The sequence below is a fragment of the Anser brachyrhynchus genome, assembly GCF_964034855.1.
Source record: "Anser brachyrhynchus genome assembly, chromosome: 5".
In the NCBI taxonomy this organism is placed as follows: Eukaryota; Metazoa; Chordata; class Aves; order Anseriformes; family Anatidae; genus Anser; species Anser brachyrhynchus.
In genome coordinates this window covers 44,934,926-44,958,685 of record NC_137699.1, presented here as the reverse complement: position 1 = coordinate 44,958,685, position 23,760 = coordinate 44,934,926, and the positions used below count along the sequence as shown (strand labels likewise).

Sequence of the window (23,760 nt, the reverse complement as noted above, 5' to 3'; positions counted from 1 at the left end):
TAAACACCAGCAAACAGAAAAAGAAACAAGTCACTGACCTTGGCAAGCAATGGCTAGTGCCCAACAAGTCCCTTTATTTTTCCTTTCTCTTCTCATCCACCTCATGGGAGGTGGCGCTGATGTTGCCTGACAGAGGAACTTTTAACAGGACTTTGATTTGAGCTGATGTTGTTCTAGATGTATACTATACTACCATTAAAAAACAAAACAGCAATGTGATAGGCACTAAATGTTCAGATTTCACATTTTAGAATCATATTTCTTCCGTTTTCCCACTTGGTATTCACCTTGGTGTTCTCTAAGGAACCAAGATCACCTTAGTGTTTTCTAAGGAGACCTAGTTCTCAGGTAAATTGGCATATTTTTCTACATCCATGAATAAAAAAAGGAAAGATGAAGATGGTCCTTGGGCCATCACTGCAACAGCTGTCACAATTTCTCTATCATCAGGGCAAATGATTTACTAATTGCTGAGGAAAAAAATATGCTGTAACATGAATTTAGAAAGAAGCTCTAGCCATGCAGTGAATGTCATAAAGGGTATAAGGTGTAATGTGGCTCCAAAACAAAACAACAAGCTTAAGAAATATTAATTTACAAAACAGTTTAGACTGAGTAGCAATTATCCTGCTGGTGATCTACTGAATGTGGTGAGAAAATAGTCTTTCAGAGTTTCTCCATCACCACTAGGAATATGGTAATACTGGAACTACTCTGTTAAAGGCTTTGAAGTGTGAATAAAGCTGCAATACAGCTAACAAGTGCAAATTTTCAGAGTAACGTCGGCATTACTACTCGGATTATGCAGTTAAAAATCTCTTATTTTAAAAATGTTTTAAAATTGATCAATACTGGAATAGCATTTAAATGATGTATTCTTGTATTTTATTTACTTTTCTAATCACATTTCATATATTTCTAATCTATAGATTCTTAAAAATAATTGGAATTCCTTGCATATTCATTATATTTATTATATTAAAATATTTAACTGCTATCTTTACTTAATTTGCTACTTAACTAAAAGAAAGTAAAAAGAAAATAAATTACTTAAGTTTTTAAAAATGTGACTTTCTCAAATTGAACGTCACATGATCATGTGTGTACAAAAGTAATGTTAAAAGATTTTAAAAAAATAATCCTGGTTCCAATTGAAGTTACTGACTCAGTTTTTAATATTTTGCATGTTTACGCATCCCCTGAGCAACTTTGCCATTATTTTAAATATTAAATTTAAATTAAATTGACCAGAAGAGACTTAGAAGTTAATTTTAAATGTCAACATTGAATAAAATATAATAAGAGTATTATATATGTTTCCTCCTCTTTAGTAGGCCTGCAAAGACCCGGAGTCAGATCTTAACTATCTAACTGGAATTTTGCATTTATTCTAAATGGGTTGTGTTGTGTTTTGTAAAAAAAACAAAGCAAAAAATCCAACAACGTTAAATAGAAATATAAATATGATCTTTTAACTCAGGAGGGCTTTTAAATGCAAGACAGATTTGACAGAATACAAGACAGAATGGATCAGATTTTTATTCTTTTGTTGAACTTTTGTGAAAGTTGAAATTTAACTTCTTTCAATGGATATTTCAAAAATACTTGAAATGCTTTTAAAAATTGGAAGCAATACTTTGTGAGCAGCTTATTAGTAATCTGCTGGTTGTTAGGGAATACCACTCACTGTTTCAAGGGAATTTGTCCTGCCTATGCTGGAGCTAAAGACATATTACCTGAGCTGTTTTTAACGTTTCTAACATGAGATCTACTTTTTATTGCTTATTTTGGAGATGTAGTCAGCAATGTTTGAAAAGATATCGGAAGAGTTACTAGTAGAGATTTCATGACCAATGGATTCTCTTTCCATGGTAATACTACTTTTAAAAAGCTACTCAGATCCTCTAAAAGGAAGGAAAAAAAAAGAGGAATACAATAATGTATTTCCAGCCTGTATCTCTATGATTATTGCAGAATTAGATGCTTATGTGAGATGCTTTAATTTTGTTTTCTTGTAAGCAGTAAATGTCTACTGCCCAAGAAATTGAAGTTCCAGTCTTAGCAGAAAAAATAATTATTCCATTTTAGCAGAGCCTACATTTTAACATACCAAAAGATAGGTGATACCAATGACAAATAATGATGATAAAAAGCTGTTCTATGTTGCAAACAGCTGTATATAAGTCAGCTTGACAGAAAATGAAATGAAAACCAGAGAATGAGCAGACATCACCTCATGCCAATCAGCTGGGGCTGGGAATTATAGAGCACTTTTTATGTGCCCCATGGTCAGAATGGGTCAGCTCACCCCAGGCAGGTGAGTGCCTTTTTCTCACATATGAGAGGAGGCAGAAAAGCAGCAGGGGTGGTGGTGGTGGTGTTTCCTCCTCCCCTCCCTCACGCCTGCAGCTGCGACTTCCCAGCGCTCTGCGTGTCACATTTTTACTGCACTGGCTGGCTTGGAGCTGGCTGAGTTACAGTTTTACATCTTACAGCTGTGGGATGAAAGTGGGAAGGAAATGGCTTATTTTCTTTGCGTGTTGACCTCCGCTCTCCTGCTTTGTAAACAAGTAAAATTGTGTATATTAATTAAATGACGGTATCAGTGATGACATGCGTAGTTTTATTTGCTTTAGTGTCACCTAGATCAACACTTGATAAACATGCACAAATATACAATCTCCTCTGAGAAAGAAATATCAAACTGAAAAGTATTAATTGTACGTAAATATTTACTTCCAAGTGTTCAGAGTGCTTCTGAACTAACCAGTGCCTTGGCTAATGAACACATAATAAAACACATTTAAATGCAAGAAATAAAAATCCCAGCAATCAGAACCAGAAGGAGTTACACAGGAAAGAGAGGGAAAGTGTGCTGAAATTCCCAGTTTGAAGACATTTGGTAATTCAGCACTGTCTCTCTGTACCAGCTGTGTTTAACTTGCAGGATTCCAAAATGCCTCTGACACCCATCATGAGTACAGTCACAGCCTAAACACTATGTGCACAAGTTCTCTTTTGGCAAAAGTCTCTTTGCAGTTAAATAACTTTAATCACCATTGAGAAAAAGCCTGAGCGCACAGGATTTTAAACAAGCATGTGGCAGAAGCCACGAGGGCCTCTTCCTGCCCTCACTGTTCTTCTTTCTCCGTCTCTCCACCTTCCTTTGTTTTTCTCCAGCCTCAGCACTCCCTGTCCTGTGCTGTGTTGCTGCCTGCCACTTGCTCCAGCTCCCATCTGGTGCTGCTGGAGGGCAGCTCAATGATGTGTGGGGTGTCTCAGGAGCATAGGGGCTGGCACTGGGAAGCAGGGGAGGTGCTGTGTAGTGTGGGAGCAGTGCGTATGGGGTGTGAAAAGGCACTGGAGATTTGGAAAGAAAAAGGAATTGCATGGAGAATCACAGTGCACAGAAGAAATGTTATGCTCTATGTGGGGCTACTGACAAAGGGAGCTGTGCAGTGCAGGGCTGCTGCCTTGTTTGGAGAAGCTGTGGAGAAAACTGCTTGGGGAGCTATGCAGCAGGTGTCTATAAGATACTCACAAATGTAACCCCCAAGTATCATCCATGTCCTCTTCAGCCCCTCTGAGCCCAGGAAAAAAGTTCTTTATCTTTGACCTTAAAAGTACAGTATGTTCCACCTGTCCTAAGTCAGAAGGGGATGGAAATACCAGGCAAAGCCTTTCTACCAAGATTTTTCAACTTCAAGATGAAAAAAAAAAGAGAAATTTCTATTGCATCTGAATACCTTATAAAACATTCTTTTCAGTGTTGTTATTGTCAGAATGAAGCATATGTACCTGAGTGCACTGATGCATTCCTGATAGGAATTAGCTTTGCACTTGAGCATTTCACTGAAATGTTTTCTTTTTCATTCCTGTGGCAAAGGGAAACAATCTCTACTTCTGGCTATCAAGAGTACATAGACACATCAATTTAAGAGAATAGTAGCTTTAAAATTCTTGTTTAAACGAGGTTCATAAAGAGGCCAACTAAATTTTTTATTCAGCTCAGAAAAAAAAAAGTTTATTTGTGGAAACTGTATGGTAGAAACCATATAGCAAAACAAAGTATATTTGGAACAGTAAACATGGTCTATATCATCTTATTGAAACTTCAGAACATTTTCTCGATGAGTTTACAAAGCAAGGAATGATCTGGTAATTTTCATTACTAATGGCAGTTATGGGCTGGGAGAGCCAAATGAGGTGTGTGGTATATTAGAGGCCAAGAAAAACACACGCAAGAATTGTAGTTAAAATATAGGTACTAATTCCTTAACCCAAAATTTTTAACAAGGAGGTGAGAGTTCATGATTTGTAGTAGTAGTCATGCTATAAGAAAAATCCAGAAGGACATTGATGTTAAATTTAAATCTCTATCTATTCTTCACAGTCTTTTACAAATTAACAACAGAAGATGATGTAATTCAGAAAGAATTCCACAGCAGAAGCCCAGCCCTGCTGCCTTCTGGAGGAGCATCTTTGTTTTTCGGTTCCTTCCTACCATGAAGCACCTGGCACCAAGAGGAAGACCGAGAACAGGCATGTTTCATCTAAAGGTAGGAGAGAGAATGTAACACTACCATGTCAGGTCATAATTTTAGGTAGGTTATTGCTATATCAACTGTATGCATGCTATTTGTATGTATGATTGTATGATAAGTTATTTTCCTACACATAAATGTGGGACAGGGGGAAGGTAAAACTCTATATTCAGTTAATATCCCTGAAGACTAATTCTGAAGAAGATACTGACATTAGTTTTCCCAGCTAGCCTTGAAATCACCGACCAAATAAACTGACATGGATGTCAACAGATTATTTCAAGGTGTGTGAAAAGCACCTATTATCTCATTCAAGGCCATAAGGACTTTGCAAATGTGACTTTCCTTTTCACTAAATTATCTGCTGGTTATCTGCTACCATATTACTACCAAACACTATAGGCAAAGGTTGTCATTGATTGGGCATCTTTAGAGAAGAGTTCAATTAATTCTTTAAATGAACACCTATACTTTTACAAATTTTTAACTATTACAATCTGAGAATTTTGTAATCTGAAAGGCCTCTAAGCAATGGATTATGTGTTATTCAAAGCCAAAGCAGAGATGACATCCTTTTACATTTAATAAAAGCATGTTTTGAACAAAGTTTATCACATTTACATATGGCACTGTCATATAGTCATATGAGAAACATATCCCCCAACAAAACCAAAACAATACACCATCTATCTGATAAAACTGAGACGGCGAATTAGGCTGCAGATATTCAAGAACAATTATTTTTAAGGATTTCAGAAAGTAATTACTTCAATACAGTTGGGTAAAATTATAAAACATAAATAGGCAAACCTCCAGGTCTCCCCATTTTCATAAATTCTTAATTAGTAATCCATCTCAGCCATTCAGCCAATGCTGAGCTGGAGATGAGACTTGCAAGGAATGTCATGGATAACAAGAAGGGCTCATATTACTACATTAGTAATAAAAGGCTGAAATAAGAAAAATGTGGGCTTCTTGCTGGCGGTGGTGGTTTATTTAGTTAACATTGGACACAAATAATGTTGAGCACCAGGCTGGATAAAGCTCTGAGCAACACGGTTGGACCTCATAATTGGCCCAACTTTGAGCAGGTGGTTGGACAAGAGGCATCTTCAGGTCCTTTCCAAATTACATGATTCTAGGGAGTGAACTGGGAGAGGGCAGAGAAGTTTGTGCATCAACTGGCCATACACAGGATTACAAGCGAGAATTAATAAACCTGGGACACCTTTGCCTCAAGACTGCTGACATCAATGAACGGGGCTGTGCAAAAGCAGGTACCAACTTGTAACAAAAGCTGATCTGAGGCAAGTGTGTAGAGGCTGTTGGCCTCCACTTATGGATTGTATCCCTGCATGTTTACATATAAAGGAAGTGACACAACAGAAGTCCTTATTGCATCACAAAAATACTAATGTTTTTTTGAAAATTCATTCCTATTCTAGAAAAGCCATAGATTCTCCAATAGAATGAGTTAAAAATCATGCTGGGAGCTAAAAAAAATAGTTTAGTCTGGACCAGCAGTAGAATATGCAATTTGTTGTGAATGAAACCATTTCTCATATTTTTTGAATGAAAAAAAAAAAAAGACTTATCTATCACATCTATTTCAATAAAGATAAGTTCTCATCCACTAATGCCTAGCATGCCTTGCTATGGCCAGTTCAGGTTATAAAAAACTGGATAATTACCTGCAGCTCTAAAATGTGAGTGGTGAGGTAGCAAATGTGCAAGAGTACTACAGGAGGGGAAGAAACATGATTTTTAATAGAAGAGCTAATAGAATAATATCAGAAACAGAACTTACATCCTAGAGATGTTGGGGAGATTGGAAAAAGCTTCACTTGGAATTGTTCTTAGATGAGTCTCCATAAACCTCCTATAGAAATAAAAATTTGGGTTAATATCCCCTGTTAAGTACATTTTAACATTAAAAAGTCGTACACAACTCCAGCTCTGCTCCAGTATTTCTGTTTTTATCTTCCCTTTTCTCAGTGTTTCCACCTTCATGTTATTCCTGTTTCATGCATTGTGGTTTGCTTGGTGTCCTCTCTCAATCTAAATTAGAACCTTCTGCATCATCTCACCCAGGAATTCAGCATTCAGTGGTAATGATGGACCTTCCAAAAACCCAAAGCATGACTAGCAAACGTATCTGTCTATTGAAGTAAATGAAATACTAAGAGTATAAGTGTTCTTTTAACCATTTTAGGCTCTTCAGAGATGACCCATCCCTGCTTCCGAGCAGGAAATTCAGTTACACCAGCCGAAATTCGATTAGAGCAATTGGATGCTACCTCCATAAAATTCTCTATATGCTTTGTAGTAAATACACTGTTCTTCCATAAACATCTGATGTGGGGATGGCAGAGTGCATTGCCATTTTTTAACAAGCCCAGTTAAAGTTGCACTTCAGGTGAGAATAGAGATATGTATCATACCCATCTTCAGAGGTTTCAGAAAACCAGACAATATTTAAGGGAGACACTTATCAACAGCCAGGTTCTTAACAGAATGAATTCCTAGCAGACTGACTGCTCAAAACAAAAAACAAACAAAAACAACAAAAAAAGGAGGAAGTGCTTTAGAAAATGAGAATATAATGTCTGTTAGATTTAAAGTTACAACATGTCATTGCTGGATAAGGGCATTTTTGGTTTTCCAGTACATCTGGGAATACACTTACAAAATACATAGTCAATGAACAGTTTGAAGAGTAACCAAGAACAAATGATAAATGTTTCCCATAGCTGCTGTTTGAACAGTTCAGTAGAACATAAATGAACAAGCATTAATGTTTTCTGTTTTGTAACATGAAGCATAAGATTATAACAATTATATTTAATTTACACAGATAAAATATTATTTTAAGATTTATCAAGTTTCTGGAACTTGTATGCAAGAAATAAAAATATCTGTAGCGATTTTTAAAACTTCCATCTTGAGTAAAAATACAAAGTAAGAAAACATACTCTTCTACCATCACAGGTGAAGGCTCTGCCTATTCCTAAGTATACATCCCCTACTCCATAGAGTTGTTACATGAACGAGTAGGAAGAATCTAAAGACAGGTTTATTTAACAAGGGGTTGATGTTTTTCCTGACTTCAGTGCACCCAGCTTCCACCGAGCCCACAACCAGAGGAACATCGGTTGGTCTATGGGTGTACTAGCCTATTCCCCTGCACCCATAGCACCTTGACACCCATACCACTCCCTCCTCTATTTCATAATACTGCTTCCTCCTATTATCACAGTCCTGAACAAGATGTTTGTAAACAACTACAGCCTGCTGATCTTGCTGTTGTGATCCAACATCTGCCTGTATTTCGAGCCCCTTTAGGACGCTGAAAATGATGACTGAGAAATTTCTGGTTCCAAACAGATTTTAACAAGTCTTGAAGTAGAACAGAGTGGAGGGATCTTAGCAGGCTGGAGAAATAGGCTGACAGAAACCTCATACATTTCAGCAAGGGTAGCACAAAATCTTGCCCCTGGAGGAACAACCCCAGGCTGCAGTACAAACTCGAGGCCACCCAGCTGGAAAGCAGCATTGCAGAAAAGCACCTGGGGACCCTGATGGACACCAAGTTGAGCACGAGCCAGCAGTGTGTTCTTCCCATAAATAGGGCTAACAGTACCCTGGGCTGCATTACGAAGGAGACCTAAAGCTTCTCCCTAAGACTGTTAGTTAGAACCCAGAAGTCAGGGAAAACATAGGTTAAGCCACTTCCAGCTATCCAAGCTCACTTTTAACCTGTCTCATATCCCTCTGGTCTTCTGTTCACCTACAAAATGCTGGCTCACGACACCATAGTTGCCTCCCACCAGCAGTTGCACTTAACCTATAATTCCACGTTCCAGGAATGCATGAATTTAAACACCATTGTAAGTCTCCTCTTGACCTCTTGCTTTTATGCCAAACATTCAGCCCTCTCCATCTTTGCCACAGAATGAACTGAGTCAGACCCATCATGGGCTAAGAGAATTCATGTTAATCTTTTATTGACATACCTGAAATTTACATATCCCATCAGTAAACGTGGAAATTCTGGATAATATATGAATTAATTGCTATAAAAGTTGCTGTACTCTGAAATGGCTCTGCATTTACAGCTTCCTAGATAAGGCTTCTAATATCTCAAGTACAGCACAATGAAGACCATTAGCTTTGAATACTATATTTTGATTGAACAGCTCATAAATTTATTTTATAGGTTGAAAGTGGTAGCAACATATTTCTTCCTATTTATTTGCTAACGTTTAAAGATATACCAACATTCTGCAAATATAACGATAAACCATAGGTGATGCAGAATGAATCATAAAGGAAATAGAGACAGTGAAGTAAAAAGACAATGAAGTATAAAGACAGAGAGAAATCTTAGGCAGAAGATCAAAAATGGCACATTTCATGACAAGAACTTAGTTGTGAGATGAAACAGTATTAGATCAACAAAGATAAAAGAATCCAAGTTCATGTAATACACCTACTACATAAACAATACACTAAGTAATAGCATATATAGCATATAGTGACAAAGTATTTGGTGTATGCTAGCTGCCATTCTTCAACTACTTGCTGTGTAAACAGATTGCTGACTGAGTTCAGAGTCAATGTTTATGCAGACCATGAAATAGAGTCAATGCAATAGGCCTGGAGCTAGGGGCAAACTTTTAGGCTAGCCTTTTTGTACAATCATCTGCAAAGCTCCAGTTCTTGCTGAAGAACCTGCGGACTGATACACCAAAGCTAGTTATAAGCAACTTAAAACTCAGCAAAAAAAAAACAGAAGACAGGTCAGGGCTTCCAGACAGACAACCTGCCAGTTTCTGGTACCAACCTTAACATACAGTGTGAGCATGTGATAAATAGTTGGGAATTCGTTATGTTAATTGTCTGTGATTCTTCCTGTCTTGCGTGTATTAGAAATTGTTTTTAAACCTGAACGTTCCAATTTGCAAATTGGCAAGTGAGTCCAGTATCTAGACATCCACAGGGTCTTCATTAAGAAAGTAAGTTTTTTCCGAATGAAGGAAAAAACTTTACTGGCAAAATATACATTATTTTTCCATGCGAGAAAGAAAAAAAAGTAACTATAAGTGCTCACATTTAATAGCTCGTTTAATTTCCTTTCTATATTAAGGCAAAGACAACACACACGAGAATGTTCAATCTCATTTAATGAAAAATTGCTCCTGAGTACTTCCATTTATTTCTACTTTTATGTTCTCCTTCAGATTGAAAGCTTCAATAAATACTAAATCTGGAAAAAATCTTCAGACTGTATTCCATAAAATCTTTCAAAAAGAAGAACCCAAAGTCTGAGGTCATTTTCATTATAAACTTGCCATCCAGATTTGCAAAGATGCAGAAGCATACAAACCACATTTTTAGTAAATAAGTTGTTTTAAAAATGGCAAGAAAATGTTTGAATAAAACATTTTAAATTTTGTAGGTTGACATTAGTTTGCATTTCCTAGTTTCACAGGTCAGACCGTCAGTTGAAGTTTTAAAATTTTCTTTCTGCTTTGATATTTACACCAAAAGTTTACCCTGCATGTTCCTGAAAGAATCTATGTCCCGAAAGACTCTTTCTACCTGAACAACTGGTAAGCAAAAGAATTAGTGTTAGTATTAATGTTGTTTGTTGTTTTTTGTTTGTTTTTTAATGTAAGACCATATGGATAGACTTTAGAATATTTTATATCTGCATAGGAACAACCCTGTTTCTGACTGATAGAAATACAGGTACAAGGACTGTGAATTATTCAAAATTAAGCATATTTGCTTCATTTTAATGACTTTACAGTACCAATGCACAGAGCATTACCCACACATCTAGTATATAATATCATATCTCTTTAAAGCACTACATTCGGAGTACTACTAAGCACTGATTTATTATTTCTGTTTTGCTCTTCTATGACAGTTAATCTAGTGTCCTGCCTGATAATGCACCAAGGAACTCTATTCTTCCTGTTGTTGGTGCCTATACTCCCATCAGGTAGGAGCTACCTAAGAATAAATATTTTGTTGATTTCAGTATTAATTAGTCCCATCATTTAAGACCCATAAGAGTAGGCAGCCTTAGGTATGCATGAGACAATGAATCTGTCAACTAAGTAAGTGGTGTTACTTGCAATGTAATTAATGTTAATTGTCCTCAGTATATTTGGTTGTATCACATTCATTTTTTCTTTTTTTTTTACGCTGCACCTTTCAAAATATTTAAATAGGAACCATTAAAATATGCAATTTACAGATGGCTTAAAACAAGGCAATAATAATAATAAATATAAGAAATAATTTCACAAAAATATTCCACTAATAAATCAAGAATAAAAAAAAGTAGGAGAAAAGCTTTGCTCATATATGAAACACTACTAACTATTCAGATTATAGTTTTTGATTATCCATTTAGGAGTCCTCTACTTTAACGTTAAGTAAAGCTATAGTTTCATTTCAGAAGCCAGAAGTTCTTCACTTCCATTTGTGCATTTAAGTCAAAATTTCAGCACAGCTGATTTTTTTCACTAAATACTAAATACAGTTACAGAAAGACTAGTACCAAGGAGTTACAGCAAAACTCAAGTGATGATCTCAGTTTTCTTTTGAATGCATACACGCACAAGAATAGAAACTGGCCCATGACTTACAGAAGTCAGTGTTTAGCATATAAGGAGGTTAAACTCAAAATGCTGATAGAAATGTATTTTGTTTCTCACAGGTGGTCATTTTCAAACATTGAGATTAGCGAATATCAGATACACCTAGCAAGCAGGACCAGAGGAAAAACATCAAGCCATTTTCCATTTGAGAGGTACAGGCAATCTGGGTGTAACTTTGTACTGCTGCAGCCTCTGCCTACTTGTGTTTGACTGTATCAATTTTATTAATCTCTTGTGTTAGAGAGAAAAAAAAAACAGGGGAGAATGTATACATCACTCTAACAACACCTCTTCATCTGGTAAGTAGCACTAACAGCATTATGTAGCCAAAATACTGGCAGAGTGTGAAGGACTTACAGACTTACGTCTGATAGAATACAGGAAAATCTAAGCAGAAAACATTTCTAATGCTCTCTGCCTTATTTGGTGAATCACTTGAAAGCTTTACTTCTCATTGCTGATGAATCCGATGAATCCTCCCTCAGCGCTGAAGTTCCCTCAATAGCTTAAAGGCATATGTAAGATATCTATTGCCTTACACTAAAGCCATCTATAAAAAAACAGTGCTCGTTTTAGAAGATGTTTACAATGGTACTTAACCACAAGCTTCTCAAGAGTATCTCACTTTCTGTCTTTTTGGTTTGTTTGTTTCCCAAGCAGGAGACTGTTCATACAGGGCAGAAGAAGGGAGTCCTTCATATCTACCACCTGTTGGTGATAGATATCACCTGGTGGTGATAGATGACACAGGAGAGCATGCTTCCTTTGAACAACATGTACCATGACTTCTTGCCCTCATTCTCCAGTACCCTACACCAAGCACAGATCAGGATGAATAGCCATGTCCATCACCTGAGTTTACAGACCAGAAGAAAAAATACAGAAAACTGTGGTAAATGAGGAACCTAGACTCTTAAGTGCAGAATAATAGATGGGAGAAACTGCAAGAGGAGTCTGGTGCACATTAGCAAGTAGATCTAACTAAGGTAGTCAAAACGTGTTCCTCTACAATATAATGGTAAAACTAGATGGAGAATTTGGGTGTTCACTTCTTAGCTGTTCTTCGTAAGGCCCAGCATATGAATATGCACTTAAGTCACTGGCCAGGGACCTGGGTGATAGAAAAAATGAAACATGTTCCATTCAGCCTTTTATGAGATGACAAAGTACCAGAAGAAATGGTAAAAAATACCAGATTCTAAACTGACTGAACATATTAATGGAAGAAAAATACATCTGGGTGTAGAGAATACAAAACCTTGGGTTCAGTAAGTGCATGAACCACAAATTATTATAGGCTGGGACAGTACTCTGTGACAGTGTCACTGCATGTTTGTATCATACACTCTTCATGGGGTGTACTTTACTGGTCACAGCTGCAGGCAGAAGGTGGAGAGATGGAGATGGCCTGATCCTGCACAGCCAATCCTCTGTGCTTATGTGTGCAAGCCACTGGGCATGGGGAGCTCTTGCACAGTTCAATGCTAAAGAACCCTCATCCCAGCACAGGCTTCCTTAATCCTATGAAATGTACAGGTGGTAGATGTTGAATATTTCAAAACAGACACAAGGTAATGATTGCTTGTGAGAGTTTTCTTCTTTCTCCCCTTTTGGCTTTCCAGCACCCTGATAGAGGCAAAACTAAGCATGGTAAGTAAACCTTTTATTTGCTGTCTTCCTTCCCCTCTTGTCATTTTATCCATACTGACTTGTCGTTAATGTCTGTACCATATATAAATATGACCTTCATATTCTACATAGTTGTTATTTTTCAGCAAAATCAAATAGAACTTAATAGATAATATCATGCGGATTTACTAAGTAGATAGGGCAAATTGCAGTGATCAGGCACTAGGCTTGGTCAGGCAAACATACTGACCAGCCCCATTTTACACCTTAACCGTACACCCCTTTTTGTCTTTTCCTCCTTTGTTCCACCCAACCCCCTTCCCTTGCACATTGCCCGATCTGTTTGCATGGTTCCACCAATTCCCACCCTCAATATGCAGGACCCCCGGGTTTGCATGCTTATCAGTTATCAAGTCCAGGTTGGCCCCTCTTTGAAGTGATGCCTGCAGTTTCTTGATAGCTCATCAATTAGTGTGACTGCCCAGCCTGGTTTCTTGTCATTATTTTGTTGTTCTTGTCATTCCTGTCAGGTCTGCATCTCTGTATGTTTTGTTTATCACTTCCCTTTGCCTTAGCATCCCAATTGACAAGTCATTGATCAGATAACCTTAGGGATGTACACTCTCTCCTTCCCATTATTCTTACAGGTAACTTGAATGATTGGTCTGCATGATAAAACAACCCAGAATTAGTTTTTAGTATTTTAAAATTTTGCATGTCTGAAACCCTCAAACCAAACAAAACTTGTTTTTCAAGCACCTTCATCTACTCAAGCATGAAAATTCACCAAATACTGCCCCATTAGAAAATACACGTTGTAATGCAAATAGAAATATTTGACTAACTACAAATATTAAACTGTTCACTTAATTAATTCTGATATTTATTAGATTAATTCAACATTTGTACTGCACTAGATTTCCCAGATCTGCCCTGGGAAGAAAACTGTGCAAAATATGTAGCACCTAGTTTAAAGTATTGTTTATTACATACACTAGATTTTACCCCAGAGTCTCTCACTTTTTATTTACGCTTGATCATTTCCATTCACAACAGACTACTGAAGAACTCCACCTTACATACAAGTCCTGAATATTATTTTTTTCCCTAGGACGAGTACAAGGTCTGATGGTTCTTTCTTCCCTTTTACTGTCTCCTGAACTTTGAATCTACTCCCTCCACCCCTATGGTTGCACTGTGTCGTCTCATGGACTACTCCTGCACTCAGGCTTTAAGAAATCTATGGTAAGAACGGTAAGAAGGGAACTGACCTCATGGACAATGAGGTCAGCCAATGGTGATATTGCAGTAGAAACTTATGTTTGTCTTTTCAGTGTCTATGAAGATAATTACTTGTGATCATCTCAGTAGCAAAGAATTTTTTTTCACTACAATTTAAAAACTCTATCTTAGGAGAGTATTTCAAGAGTCATTTAATAAGTGTTACAGTTCACTGAATCTTGAATTGCTGCTGCAGTCAGTTTTCATTATGTTGTTTTCTTTTGACTTTAAATTTCCAACCCATTCCACTTCAGAAACACACAACAGCCTTCTTCTGAACTGAGAAACAGAGTTTATTGATATAACTGTAAAAGGAAAGAAAAAGCTTGAAGATTACCAAATGCTGTAACTGTTAAGGAGCTGTTTACGAAGCATTTTGTAAAAAGCTAAGAATAGTATATATATTTTCTGTTGGTATCAGTTAAGAAAGCAACTTTTCACAAATCTGATTTGTGCAGATGTTTTATATATCTGCAAAATCAAGAGATGTTTGTTATTTTCCATAACAAGGGTTTACAGAACCTCAAAATAGTCTAAAAAAGGCGATTATATTTTGAAAACTGGACATTGTCAGGAAGTGGTTTAGGGAAATATAAATGACCTGCCTTCATCAACAACTATTATGGAAAAATTTCACATGTACTACAGATAGACTACTGTCAAATGCTGATTTACCAAAATAGGGATGAGAAGTATGTAGCACAATCTCAGTTCCTCAAAATCTTAACTTTAAACATGTGCTTTTGTGTTCTGCTGGAGTCAGCCCTTGCACATCCTCATGTTGACAGGATAAACGTTAAAGAGTCACAAAAAAAATCTAACAAATTAAGTTGTAAAGCTGCAAATAGCATAGCAGCCTATCAGCCACACTTATATGCATCTTAATTGGTAACCAAAATTTTAGAGTACAAAAAATACCTTGTTTTACTTGAGAAATAAAAAGTGGTCATATCTGCAAAAAGCCCATCTTTTGTCAAGAGATTTTATTCTACTGAAGATTCTGTAATCCAGCCAGGGCCCCAGTACCCTACCCAAGCTAATGAGAAGCAATGATAATCAGGATTCCACAAAATCCAGTGCTCCTAACTGAAGTAAACCCAGTGAAAGCACCTATAGTGAATTTGTTGCAATTTAAATCTCTATATGATAATGAGCTGTTGACACATGCTAAAATCAGACCAGTTCTCTCTTGATTTCAAGGAAGCATGTGATCTGCCTGGATCTACAGAAAGCATCATAGATTATTTTTAAGGAATTCTTCTGAGTTTGTTTTGAAATAAAAACTAATGTGGCAATATATACAGCAATTACTATCGCCACTTAATGAAAATCGTTAATTTAATGAAAATCCCTAGATTTCTTTACTAATGTCTTCAGCGTAATGGCAAAAAAAAGAATAAAAAATGATGGTTTTAAGACTATTGAAGACCTCAATCTTCTACTACAGAAATAGTGCAGATTTCTCCCCTGGTGTTACCTCTTATCCCTGATATCTAAGACAGAGTCCCATAGGTGGAAGAATATTTCGTTCTTAGATTTATTTCTGACAACTACTAATAAGAATAACAGTTTCATAAAAATACTGGCATATGCTCACTATGATCTGCTGTAAAGCTCTTCACAGCCTCAGCTCGCACCCAAGCGTTCTTTAAAGACCAGGGTGACCTGTTGAGGCCAACTGAAGCTGGAGAGGCTCTACCTGGCAATACGGACCCCTCTGCTGGCCACTGCTCAAAGGGCCCATTGCCTTGCTCCACCTGTGCAGGATGGAGCGCACACTCTGAATGCATTTCTAAATTATCAAGCTAAGAGTCTATTAATGGCTACAAAGAAAGTTCAAATGGGATTGTGAAATTTCAGAAAACAGCAGCCAGAAGAGGTTCACTTCCTAGAGGAAAGAGAGCAAGAACAGGCTGTAATTGCTGGCTACTATTGTTTCTAATCAGAGGACCACTAAGTGCCTGTAATTGCTGCCAGCTGCTCCGCAGAGGTCAAAAAGGCAATCTGAATGTTAGGAATTACCACAGCAGAAATAAAGAACAAAACAGATAAAATTGTTTTGCCACTGTATGGATCCTAACTGGAAAGGCAGCATATATAGCACTTGAAAAAGGATGTTCCAAAGTACAGAATGGCTTCCATACAAAAATTACTCCATAGGAGCCACCAACTCTGTGTTTCCCCAGATCCTCCGTTTTGCCTTAACGGAAGGTGTGTGTGATGTTTGCCTTTTTCGGCCATCACGAATCTTCCATGTTCACGATGAGCTTTCAAAGGTAATAAAGAGTGGCCTCACAATGACATCAAAAAGCTCCCCAGTACAATAATTCTTAAATTTCTCTGCTCCAGGACACTCCAAAGACTCAGTACACACACTTGTCCCACAGGAGGTAATGACGTAAGCTGCTTTCAACTCAGACCCCTTTGTCAGAAAGGAAATGCCCACCAAAACAGTGAAAAAGACTGTGTTAAAAAATGCAGTTTTGTCTTTAGCCATCTAATTACAGAGTTTCCACGAACGGTAATACGAACTAGAACTATACAAAATAAATTTTTCTTGCCGAACTTCTCTGCAATGGCGAAATTCCTCTCCCTTCCTTGACAAGGGCAAGATGCAAAGTGGGAAAAGGGGAAGTGTCTGTCAAAAAGAGAGTGAACAAAGGCTAAAAAATGAAAGCCTAAAGCTTAACACAGCTATGAAGAAATGTTTTTATTCCTTTATTGGTAAATTCAGTTACAAAGAAAACATCATTCAAGGATGTCTTCAAAGGCTATCTCCATTACAATATTTTATCATACCTGAACGTGAATCCATAGATGCAACCAAGGCTGAGACAATCCTGATGACAACTCTGAAATTTGTGTAGCTCACAACAAAACGTTTGTTCCCAGTATAATTTTGAACATATGTGTCTATATGGAGTGCAAAATCATAACTCTGTGCCACAGCATTAGTTTTTTACTACAGATCCACAAGAAAATGTTCATCTTCTCCACCAGAATTAAGTATTCTTTTCCTACTTAGCCCTTCGTTCTCACCACTTTTATATACTACAGATTTTTTCAGCTTTCATTTCGTTAAATGTTCATTTTCATGTTCATTTTCTTGATTTCCCTATGAGTCAGACATATGGATTAAAAAGTAGTTACAGTACAGAAGCCATCCCCCTAGACTGTGACAATGCTACGGTGGGTTGTATTTCCAACAAAGACCAGCTTTAAAGAAATCTTTGCAGGTTTATTTGGGAATAAGGAGCAAATTTGATTGGAATCTGACCAGTTGAACAGGGATTATAGAACAGCATGCTTTAGTTAATAATTTTCTTTAAATTTCAAATGTAAAGAAACTTCCTGCAATTCCATATGAACAAAAGAAGTAACATGTGGCTTTGTGAGACAAAGAAAGCCACTCTGTGCTGAGATCATATGTATAGAAAGGAAACAGGCTTTAAAAATCTTAGAGGCCTTTATAAACAGCCAGAAATACTTCAAAATTCAGAAAGATCTCTCAAATCCACTCTTTCATACATATGACAAACATTAAAAGCCCATGTGAAAATGTAAAGAAACTTTCGTTATGATACTGTTAAGATTCACCAGAGGTCTTTTAGAAATAAAATTACACAGGAAGTTACTTCAGAACTGCTTGAATTTCTGCTGAAAACAAACACAAATAGTAATTTTGGCTTCATATTACCTTAGTGTATAGGACTTCCATTTATAAATTACAGTAGTGCCAGAGCCTTACCTTAGGGAAAGGAAAAAAAAACTTTTCTAGAAATCTGCATATATTATATATGTAAATATACAGCTTTCTACTGTCTTACAGATGCCATACCTCCTCACCCCAATGTTTGTCTATATCTGTCTGTAGTCCTCCATTATTTTCAAAGCCAGGAACCATCTACGTCCTGTCCTTGTACAATGCCTACAGTTACAGGGGTTTGATCCACAAAATTAAAATCTTAGATGAAGAGCCAAAGATGGCAAACATGGTATTGCAATTATGTGATAAGGCTGATACTATACAGCTAAACAGATTCAGGGTTTGAGGCAAATCAAAGAGAGAATATTCAGTAATTCCTAAAGAAATATATATATTTTTGTTATTTTCACTTAGATCTTCCTTAAGAAATAGCTTTAACTGTTACTCTTATCATGCATAAATGTTTATGTCAGGATTTTACATATCAAAAACAAGTTTATGTATTTATCTCCTCATGAGGGAGACACTTTAGTATACAATGAAAAGTTAGTTCTCCCCTTGGAGAAAAAAAATCTAGTTCATTTCCAAGATTGTGACAGTTTGGATAAACATGCTGCAAATAACTTATTAGTTAAAATAGAAAACAAAGGATAAGAGTGAATGAAGTTCCACAAGGATCTTGCATAAAGGCTTATGCTGTTTGATACATTCATAAATGACCTAGAAAAGGGAGCAAACAGCAAGGTAACTATGTTTACTCATGCTAGAAAGTTATGGTAGTAATGCTAAGAGCTGACTGTGAGGAATTTCAGAAGGCTTTTATAGGACTGAGTGGTCGGAAAATAAAAGGGTAAATGAAACTTGGTGCCAGTAGATGTAACTGGAGAAATTTAATTCTTCTGTTGCATATATAAAAAATGACACGTTCAGAGCTCACCATTTTCACTCCAGAACAGGTTTTGGCATTATGCTAGATCCACGAAAACATGGATTCAGTGCTTAGGAACAGTCAGAAATACCAAATCAAATATTAGGAAATACTGGGAAAGGGATAGAGAAAATACTTATGCCACTGTAGAAATGCAGGGTTTGCCTGCACTTTGAATACCTTCAGAAACAAGAACAAAATGCCATATGTATGAAGCCAAAGAAAACCAAGTTGAGAAAGTTAGGAAAAACAAACAAACAAAAACAACAACAAAACCAAAGAGAAATCTTTCATCATACAATAGGAAGTAGACCTGTGAAATTCCTTGTCAAAAGACATTATGGGCACCAGGTGAAATTGGACATGCAGTTGAAAGAGAGATCTACTGAGAATCAATGAATAGGCAAAAAATGGCGGTGCAGTTGAGGCGGTGTAGTGGTGGACGTAAGGGATGCCATCGCTTGACAGGCTTGAGAGGTGGGCCTGTGTGAACCTCATGAAGTTCAACAAGGCCAAGTGCAGAGTTCTGCATCTGGGTCAGGGCAATCCAAGCACAGATGCAGGCTGGGCAGAGAATGGATTGAGAGCAGCTGTGAGGAGAAGGACCTGGGGGTGTTGGTTGATGAGAAGCTCAACATGAGCTGACAATGTGTGCTTGCAGCCTAGAAAGCCAACCATATCCTGGGCTGCATCAAAAGCAGCATGGCCTGATCCTCCCCCTTTACTCTGCTCTCATGTGTTCCCACCTGCAATACTGCCTTCAGCTGTGGGCCCCCAGCACAAAAGGGACATGGACCTATTTGAATGAGTCCAGAGGAGGGCAATGAGGATGATCAAAGGGCTGGAGCACCTCTCCTATGGACAGGATGAGGGAATTGGGGTTGTTTAGTCTAGAGGAGACTGGGGAGACCATACAGTGGCTTTCCAGTACCTGAATGGGGCCTACAGGAAAGCTTGGGAGGGACTCTTTTTCAGGGAGTGTAGTGATAGGACAAGGAGTAATGGTTTTAAACTGAAAAAGGGTAGATTTAGATTAGATATAAGGAAGAAATTCCTCACTGTGAGGGTGGTGAGGAACTGGAACAGGTTCCCCAGAGAAGCTGTGGATACCCCATCCCTGGAAGTGTTCACAGCCAGGCTGGATGGGGCTTTGAGCAACCTGGTCTGGAGGGAGTTGTCCTTGCTCATTGCAGGGGGGTTGGAATTAGATAGTCTTTAAGATCCCTTCCAATCCAAACCATTCTATGGTTCTGTGAATGAACAGGCTCAGAAAATGCCCTCAGTTGAAATAGTTCAGAATCTGGGAAAGTATTAACATGTGCTTGACCTGTTTGTATCTTTCTGGTCTATCTGTGGTCCCTCTCAAGTAGAGGATAGTTGGTGAAATGGGTCCTTGGTTTCAATCAGCAGGGTTATTCTTATGTTCTTACTGTCATAGCTGTAACCTAATAAATCAGTGTTTCTGGTTTGGATGAAGACTAACTTCACTCCTATAACTCAAAAACATCTATTTAGGTAAGTAATGGAATTTTTGCTAATTCCATCCCATAGCAGCTAGAAATAGTTAAATGTTTTTGTTGTTGTTTGTTTGTTTGTTTGTTTTATTTTTCCAGGAAAAATATATGTCTTCCTGACCTCCCTACATGTGTCATTTTACACCTAGCAATATCAATTCTACTCATAGTACCTAAACAGTACAGATACTGATACATGTTGGAACATCATATGTCAGGAGAATTGTCGATTACTTGGAAAGAATCCAAAGAAAAGCATTAGGAAGACAGTGAAGTAATGGAGAAGATTGCTGAGGGGAACCTGTAAAGACTTCATCTCTGAATGTTTTTAAGAACAAAATATCTTCTGGAAATAACATGAAGATACATGATTCTGCATAGGGACAAGAAAAACACCTGGCTCATGAATCCCCTTATTGTTAGAGATAAAGAGAGTATTAGAGGAAAAGTATAATATTCACTTCTCTTTTTTTAAACTCTTCTTAGCACCTACTTATGGACCCTACCAGGAGCAGGACAGTGGACTTTTGGCCCAACCAAGTACAACCATTCCTCTGTTTTTAAAAGGATTTCCTTTTGAGGTATTTTTAAACAGTATTTTTTCCATGGGTTAATGACGTCATAGGCTACTTTTCAAATAATTCAGTTACAAGAGGAAGGTGGACAGGAAACCTGAAAATTTGAGGAGACAGAAAAAAGGACATGTGATCAACTCTTAGTGAAAGTGTCTTTCAGTGACAATGTTGTTATACTGATCTTCTGTTTTTGTGTTGAAGGGAATGGTTATCTTTGTCAGAAGAAAAACTTATCTCAAAGATAAGAAGATTTGAAAGTTTCAGTAAACATTTATTATTAGATTTTTAGATTGTGATTTTAAAATATTTTTTATTGTTAAGGAATATTCAGATTTAGACTCTAGTGTTTCTAGTCAACAAATGATTCTTAAATACTAGCACCATCTTGTTTTTATTAAGCACCATCTTGTTTTTATTAAGCACCATCTTGTTTTTATTAAGTTGGTAAGTGAAAATTTTCATCTGAGAAGCTGAATAGAGTAAAACAGTTTGAAAGAGAAAGAAGATGAGGGGAGGATATTGTGTGCAATCCCTACAGTAAAAGCAGCTATTGTCAGATACAAGAATAAAGGAAAACAGATGCTCTGATGTGCTGAATTGGTGTTGAATTATGTAACTCAAGCAGATAACAAATTTTGTGTGAATTGTAAATTATGAAGACAAGACACTGATAAACAGTGGTTGGATAAACAGTAAATTTGGTAAACTGAACACATGCAGACCATATACACTAAAAATAGATGAGCAGAAAAAAATGTAAGAACAGTGAACTGCAAATTCTTTGTACACGTTTAGCAGACACTACTCTCAATAACAAAGACTACGAAAAAAACTTAAGGGATATGCTCAACTGATGACTGATTGGCACTCTATGCCCAAAAATGTTTCATAGAACATATGGGTAGTTCAATTGTAATATTCATAGCTGAAAAAGGAGATAGAAATATGGCAGACAGTATGTAAAAGGATCACAGGGTTAAACAAATTATTGAAAAAACATGCCTTAGAGTGTAAGATACCAGATCTTAACTTTCCCAATTTATCAAAACAAAAAGGAGTGATTGGATCACAACGGTAACTGTGAGAATGCAGGACGCTTTCATCTGACAGGTAAAGATCCCACAAAATCTAGTGGTGTAAAGATACAGTTGCACAGATTCCATCTTCTGGGAGAAAGGATTTATCCCAGCTAGTTGCTCCAGGGTAGTTCTGGCACTGTCCTTATGTGCAGTTCAGTGCATCAAAATAAGAAGCCTGAATTTCTTGGAGTCAGTGCAGAGTGATTGGTGCCTCCAGAGTGGCAATTAAAAGTGAATAAATTCAATGCCTAAATACACTTTTCCACTTTGTACCACACAGCAATAACCACAAACACAGAAAGAAGCAAGGATGTTTGACCATTGGAACAAATTGTCAAGAACTGTATGTGACTATTGTTAATATTACTTCAAAACCAACAATGTAAGATTTTTCTAACAACAACAAAAAAAAGAGAGAGAGAGAGAAAGACCTCTAAGTAACTGTAACAATTGAGATGTTTTATGCTTTTATCATACAGAATGTCAGACTAGATGATCCCATGAACCCTCCTGGCATTAAAATCTATGTATCTAGAACTTACTAAGAAAGGAAAACAAATGAAATTAACAAAGAAGCACCTACTATTTTATCATAGTATATTTTATCATGCGACTGTTCACAGGCAGTTTCACTTAAACAGTTCCTTTTTAAAGAATTATGCTACACTTGTGACCTTCCATTGTTCTGGTGCCATAGCTGACTTTAACACTAAACTCCATACTACTGTACATAATTCAGCAATTTTGTATTTTAATGTTTCTGGAATTCTTACTTTAGTACTATCTGGCTCAGGGAATTTAATTTTTTTTTTCCCAGTTTGTTTCAAACAAGCTTTATTCTGATAGTTCAAGCTTGATAGAAGTTTTTCCAGACATTCTCTTTTGTGTTTGAACAAATATATTGAGTTTTTAAGATCTGACATGTTTCTCCTCAAAACCCTTTTTGTATTATATTACTTTCATTTCCCACAGATTCCCTTATTTGGACTTCCGTTTTCCGAAGGATGCCCTAATAGCTTCCTCCAGTCAGCTATTTCACCATGTCACTGTGTTTCCTGTTCTTTCAGAATTTCAGTACTTCATCATTAAAATAGAGGTAATAATTATGTGCTTAAGTTGCGAGGTTATTTATGAAGCTGCATTTATGAGACTCCATACTCAATTCTGAAGTAATGAAGTGTACAAAAAGATCATGATAGAATTACCTGAAATCACAATATCTCTGAGTTTCAGACAGTTCCTAAGACAAAGACTTGGGAAAAATATATTTTAAATCAGTTTTTAATATAAAATAAAGACACCATCTTCTTCAATTTTACTTGCAGCTTCTGTGAGCTCAGATTGTTCTGAACTACTCATTAAGCTTATTAAAAATGCAGGTACCAGTGATGCAGTTATCACAGGTAAAACTGTTAAGTCCCTACGCATTTTGTTCTGCAGTTCAAAAAAGCATTTTATCAATATGTATTTATGAACACTTGGCATAATAGTTCTATACATAAGATCGTAAATGTGTAAAATACGTTACACAGTTATCATATCTCTTTTATCAGAAGCTGACAGTAACTACACAGACGAACTGACTCACTACACTTTGTTATGCTGGTGTCCACGTGCTCACCCTTACCAACATAACAAACACCAGGTACATCTGGGCTCCTTGTCCCTGAAGGGTGAGCTACCTTGCATTTATCAAAGAGCAGTATCATGCATATGGCCGATATCCTGGAGCAGATGCAGAATGGTAGCTTAATGCCCCATGTACAAAGCATATTCCTAAAGAATGTACTGTCTTTGTGTCTATTTATCTGGCAGCTCCATTCTCTCCCCTAG

General features: G+C 37.0%; 1 protein-coding gene and 1 long non-coding RNA gene across 13 annotated transcripts in view; one reads left to right on the top strand and one right to left on the bottom strand.

The window, feature by feature from the left end:
• TSHR (thyroid stimulating hormone receptor) overlaps positions 1-23,760 on the bottom strand; it is a 75,656-nt gene that overhangs the window by 47,150 nt on the left and 4,746 nt on the right. For 6 of the 12 annotated variants that reach the window (XM_080593683.1, XM_080593686.1, XM_080593682.1 and 3 more), the window contains one exon: positions 6,352-6,423. The exons of 4 other annotated variants lie outside the window; for them this stretch is intronic. In XM_080593683.1, coding sequence (XP_080449809.1) covers positions 6,352-6,423 — 72 coding nt within the window. Of the gene's footprint in view, positions 1-6,351; positions 6,424-10,493; positions 10,563-23,760 lie in introns of those variants that run through there. 2 more of the 12 variants (XM_080593687.1, XM_080593677.1) reach the window with 1 other exon arrangement.
• On the top strand, positions 6-23,030 carry LOC308195739. Its single transcript, XR_013951792.1, has 8 exons — positions 6-4,559; positions 5,687-5,821; positions 10,028-10,156; positions 10,477-10,551; positions 11,275-12,865; positions 13,956-14,089; positions 14,179-20,274; positions 20,373-23,030. It is a non-coding gene; the product is annotated as an uncharacterized lncRNA (long non-coding RNA).